Here is a 5,314-nt window from a genome sequence, read left to right on the forward strand (position 1 = left end):
TGTTATTATTATTATTATTATTATTATTATTATTATTGTTATTATTATTATTATTTTCTTTCATCACAATACAAAAAGCAGTTCATCATTATCATCACAGCGCAAGTCAACAAGCACACAGAGAGTCTCCAAGAACACACACACACACAATACTCCATGCCTCTAGTTTATGTATATTAAATTACTGCACACACACACACATCTGTGTGTACTAGCAAGAGATGTATACCGTCAGTAAGCAGAACAGCCCAGTTTTCTGCACACACTCAACAGGAAAAGCAAGTAATGGAATTTTTAGCAAAAAACACACACAGATAAAAGTAAAAAAAAAAAATGGAAGAAAAAAAATAATCTCAAGAGTCGTACAGGAGAGAAGAATAATGGATAAGATAAATAAGTTTTTCTTTTTTTTTCTTTCCTCATACATAAAAAGGAGTAGTACACCCTTTTCATTTTCATGTTGTGGCTTCGGGCCATTTCCTTTTAACGAAAAATGTCTCCAATGTCTTTCTGAAAATANGGTCAGTCTGTTGCACTTCAGTATGAAGAACTTTGGTTTCAGATGCAGTATCAGGAACAACACGATCACCACCTCCACCAGGAATCTCTGCAGATGCCACACATAGAGAGATAACACTCAGAAGCAAAGCTAGTATATAGAACAGATGGCGCAGCATCATGACAAAAGTTGTTCTTGTTACTCTCGTCACTTGAGTTCACAGGTCAAATGTATCAAGTGTTGAAAAGTGAAAGAAGAAGAAAGAAAAAGAGACATATATAGTGAGTGGATACAGGACACGAATACTCACATTGGAAAAGAGAGAGAGAGAAGCAGTAACTGCACAGTAAAGCAAGAAAAAGGAATATCCCACTTGAATGATAATATGTAACCCCTTAATAGAAAAGAAAAGAGAAGACCCCACAATACCCAAATAAGAGAGAGAGCCAAACACACACACAATACCCCATGGCTCTAGTTTATGCATATTAAATTACTGCACACACACACACATCTGTGTGTACTAGCAAGAGAAGTATACCGTCAGTGAGCAGAACAGCCCAGTTTTCTGCAAACACACACAACGGGAAAAGCAAGTAATGGAATTATTAGAAAAAGAACACACACACACAAAAGTAAAAGAAGAGATATTCGAATTACAAGAGAAAGCTGGTAAACAGATTATTAGTTTATTCACACATGGGGTGGATGTACGCAATTATGATTATGTTAGCTTAACCATTATTATTATTTGTCCTCAGATGAGTCCCACGGGTCAGTACACGGTAACAGTGAACAACACAGCCACAATCAGCAGCGGTGCTGCAGTGCGCATCCACACAGAACTGATACTACTGCTGTCAACATTACCCTTCTTCAGTACAGTGGGGGCAATGCTGTTGATCTCTGGGACTGCCTTAGGTGTAGAAGTTGAATTGGTTCCTTCTGTGTCTGCTGTCGGACTCACACCTGTGGGCCCGCCAGAAGTACTGTCACCTGTACTGTTGTTAGTGGAAGATGTTGAAATTGTGCTGCTCTCTGCAGGTACACTTTGGGAAAGATTGGCATCAGCAGGTGCACTCGCAGAAGAACTCGTTGGAGTTGTAGGTTGTGCTGGAGTATTCAATGTCTCTGGGACAACTACTGCTTTTTCACCAGATTGGGCTCCAGCCACTGTTGTTGTACCTGGTCCACTACTATCCCCAGCATCAGTTGTTCCTTTAGGTGAAGGAGAAGAGGAGTCACCTGTATTAAGTGATACCTCTTGTTTTTCTTGTTTTTGTTGGTCAATAGGATCTGAAACACTGGGAGACTCCACAACGTGAGGTTGGTCTACGTCAGGAGTTAACGTCGTCCTTTTGTCCTCAACAGAGTTTTTGTGTAATTCCTCTGCTGCGGCTGATCCCTCAGCATCCAACTTACGTTCCTTATCAACCATAGGACCATTTGAGATACCTTCTCCACTCTTCAAATTAGTTACTTCAGTGCTCTCTTGACCATCAAGAACACTCTTTCGAGATGATTCAACAGACGTCTTATTGTCACCAAAAAAATCCGTACTGTTGTGACTAGGAATAAGGTACTTCACAATATGACCAGCAAACGCCATCGCCGTCGATGATTCGTCAGCACGAGGAACAACCGCAGAACCAGAAGCAGCAGCCGTCATGGTATACCCGCAGGCGCAGCACAGCACAACGGCCAACACACACATCACACGGCGCATCATCATCATGAGAGAAAAAATAGTTTGTTTCACGTAAAAACACTGATCTAGAAAGAAAGACAATCAAAAAGTAAAAAAAGAAAATAACTGAAGTCTCTAACACGTTAGGACACACAAATCGATTACCACTATGGAAACTCACATCGTGAAAGTAAAACCTACCAGTTAAAGAATGCAGTACAGCCCAATAACCTTAGTAAGAGTAAAAACAAACAAAAAAGCCCACACTCACAAATATCTCAAAAAGGATGAACCACCCAGCAAACTCATCAAGCGAAGAAAACAGATATTAACCATTAGCCCATATTTGCCCAGTAAACACAGAAATATACACTAATTATGGGTGTAAGTCTATATATGTGTATGTATACGCAATTATAAATATAAATTCATCTGTTATTATTATTTCTTTTTTCCCACTGCGCAAAAAGCAGTTCATCATCATTATCACAGTGCAAGCCCAAGCACACAAAGAGTCTCCAAGAACACACACACACAATACCTCATGGCTCTAGTTGATGTACCAAATTATTGCACACATATGCATGTGCACTTAAGAAAATGTATACCGTCAGTGAGCAGAACAGCCCAGTTTTCTGCAAACACACAACGGGAAAAAACAGGCAATGGAATTATTAGCACAAAGAACACACATACATAAAAGTAAAAGAAAAGAAATGATATTCGAATTAAAAGAGAAAGCTGGTAAACAGATTATTAGTTTATTCACCCATGGGGATATACGCAATTATGATTATGTTAGTTCAACCATTATTATTATCTGTCCTCAGATGAGTCCCACCGTTCAGTACACGGTAGCGGAGAACAACACAGCCACCATCAGTAGCGGTGCTGCAGTGCGCATCCACACAGGACTGACACTGCTGTCAACATTAGCCTTATTCTTCACGGTGGTGGCTGCAGAGCCAGCATTGTCATTTCCATGTAAACCTTTGGTTGTGAGGTCACCCGACTCTGCGGGTGATTCTTGTGCTGTATTAGGCTCCTTGACATCACTGCCTTCTGTGGTAGTTTCAGAGAGTACTTGCGAGTTAGCTTGATTGGAATCAACAACTTCAGATGAGTTTAAGGGTGTCGTGTTGGTTGATGGTGTTCCTGGAGAGTGTGTTTCTGTACTTGATGAGCTTGCGGCAACAGATGATGACGCACTCACTGCACTATTAGCGTCTGAGGGCAAAATATCTGTAGGTGCAGAAGCGTGTTCTCTATTCCCTTCACCAACTGTTTGGTTTATCAGAGCCGTTTGATTCTCAACAAATTTCACGTTTTCCAACCCTTCAGATAGGTCTTCGACGCTCTTCACTAGAGTTGCAATTTCTTTTTCTCTACGGGAGATCTCGTCTCTGATATCATCTCTCGACCCTTCTAAAGGTCCAATAGGAAGAAAACTATCATCAGGATTCGGTTCACCCGTACCATCCACATCTACCAATATTGGTAAGTTATCAGCTATCTCCGCCTTTGGCCGTCCAGGAGTAGTAGCAGTAGCAATAGTAGCAGCAGCCGTCATGGTATACCCGCAGGTGCAGCACAGCAGAACGGCCAACACACACATCACACGGCGCATCATCATCATTGCTCTTCTTCTTGTGATTGTTGTTATTCTCGTCACTTGAGTTCACAGATCTATGCAGGGAGTGTGGAAAAAAAAAAAAGAAGGATGAGAAAACACAGAAGCAGCAGTACACCACTATTACTCCACACACATAATGGAGTCAACCATGAATATAACGGAGGTAGATACACATTAGGGAAAATACCCATTATTCAAACAAAATAAAGTCCCATTCCAATCCCATACGAAAAAGAAAAAGATTATAAACAAATTAAACACTATTTGGTAACATTGCAGAGAGAGGCAAACAAACACACACACAATACCCCATGGCTCTAGTTTATGCATATTAAATTACTGCACACACACACACACACACATCTGTGTGTACTAGCAAGAGATGTATACCGTCAGTGAGCAGAACAGCCCAGTTTTCTACACTCACACACAACGGGAAAAGCAAGTAATGGAATTATTAGAAAAACAGCACACACATAAAAGTAAAAGAAAAGAAAATCGAATTGGAAGAGAAAGCTGTTAAACAGATTATTAATTTATTCACCCATGGGGATGTACGCAATTATGTTGATGTTAGTATAACTGTTATTATTACTATTATTATTTCTCCTCAGATGAGTCCCACCGTTCAGTACACAGTAACGGAGAACAACACAGCCACAATCAGTAGCGGTGCTGCAGTACGCATCCACACAGGATTGACACTGTTGTCAACATTAGCCTTATTGTTCTTCATGGTGGAAGTAATGCTGCTGATCTCTGCGCTGGGTACAGAAGATAAAGATGGTATGGTGGTTGGTGCTTCTGTGGTAGTGCTCTCGGGGCTCGGCGGAGTAGTGGAATTGGTTTGTTGTGAGTTTGGTGTGTCAGTCGCATCCACAGTTGCAGGAGATTGCTGATAAGGTTTAGAATTACCAAGTGTACTGTTAGCTGTTGTGCTTGATGTTTCTTGATTAACTTGTTGTGCTGCATTAGAATCTGGCGTTTGTCCTCGAGATGTGATTGCACCATCTGTCGCATCTGTCTCTTGTTTCTGTCCCTCAGCTTCAGTGGCACTGACAGGGTGTTCTGGTGTATCCCCTTTCGTTCCTTTGCTTTCCTGCCCCAGTTCAGCCCCTTGTGATGAAGTCTCACCAGTTATTTCTTGACGTTGTACGGCCTCTGTTAGGACAGGGTGATTCACCGTGTTCTGTAGTGGTTGAGGAGGTGAAGAGGCAGGAGCATAGGGATCCGGTTCTCCAGTCTCCTTCTTATGTTTTTTCCATGCCTCACAAGTGATACCATTAATAGATTTCTCAGCATTTCTCTTAAAACAATCATAATCATAAATTGCTGTACCAAGAAAATCGTTCCATACATCATTACTAGTGGCTGCCACTCCAACAGAGAGAGTAGCTCCACAGGCGCAGCACAGCACAACGGCCAACACACACATCACACGGCCCATCATCATCATCATGAGAGAGAGACAAGGGGTTTGTTTCACGTAAAAACA

General features: G+C 41.4%; 3 protein-coding genes across 3 annotated transcripts; all 3 read right to left on the reverse strand.

Annotated features, from left to right (window-relative positions):
• Positions 1-1,274: 1,274 nt before the first annotated feature.
• Positions 1,275-2,234, reverse strand: TM35_000601360 (uncharacterized protein; the record flags this gene model as incomplete). The annotated part of the gene is made up of 1 exon (XM_029030969.1): positions 1,275-2,234. One exon carries the CDS (start codon positions 2,232-2,234, stop codon positions 1,275-1,277), a length of 960 nt encoding a protein of 319 aa, XP_028877771.1.
• A 796-nt stretch (positions 2,235-3,030) lies between these two features.
• On the reverse strand, positions 3,031-3,822 carry TM35_000601370 (uncharacterized protein; the record flags this gene model as incomplete). Its single annotated transcript, XM_029030970.1, has 1 exon — positions 3,031-3,822. One exon carries the CDS (start codon positions 3,820-3,822, stop codon positions 3,031-3,033), a length of 792 nt encoding a protein of 263 aa, XP_028877772.1.
• A 625-nt stretch (positions 3,823-4,447) lies between these two features.
• TM35_000601380 (uncharacterized protein) lies at positions 4,448-5,278 on the reverse strand (the record flags this gene model as incomplete). The annotated part of the gene is made up of 1 exon (XM_029030971.1): positions 4,448-5,278. One exon carries the CDS (start codon positions 5,276-5,278, stop codon positions 4,448-4,450), a length of 831 nt encoding a protein of 276 aa, XP_028877773.1.
• Between the last annotated feature and the right edge of the window lie 36 nt (positions 5,279-5,314).

The sequence above is a fragment of the Trypanosoma theileri genome (assembly GCF_002087225.1).
Source record: "Trypanosoma theileri isolate Edinburgh chromosome Unknown TM35_Tth_60_V1, whole genome shotgun sequence".
NCBI classification, from domain to species: domain Eukaryota; phylum Euglenozoa; class Kinetoplastea; order Trypanosomatida; family Trypanosomatidae; genus Trypanosoma; species Trypanosoma theileri.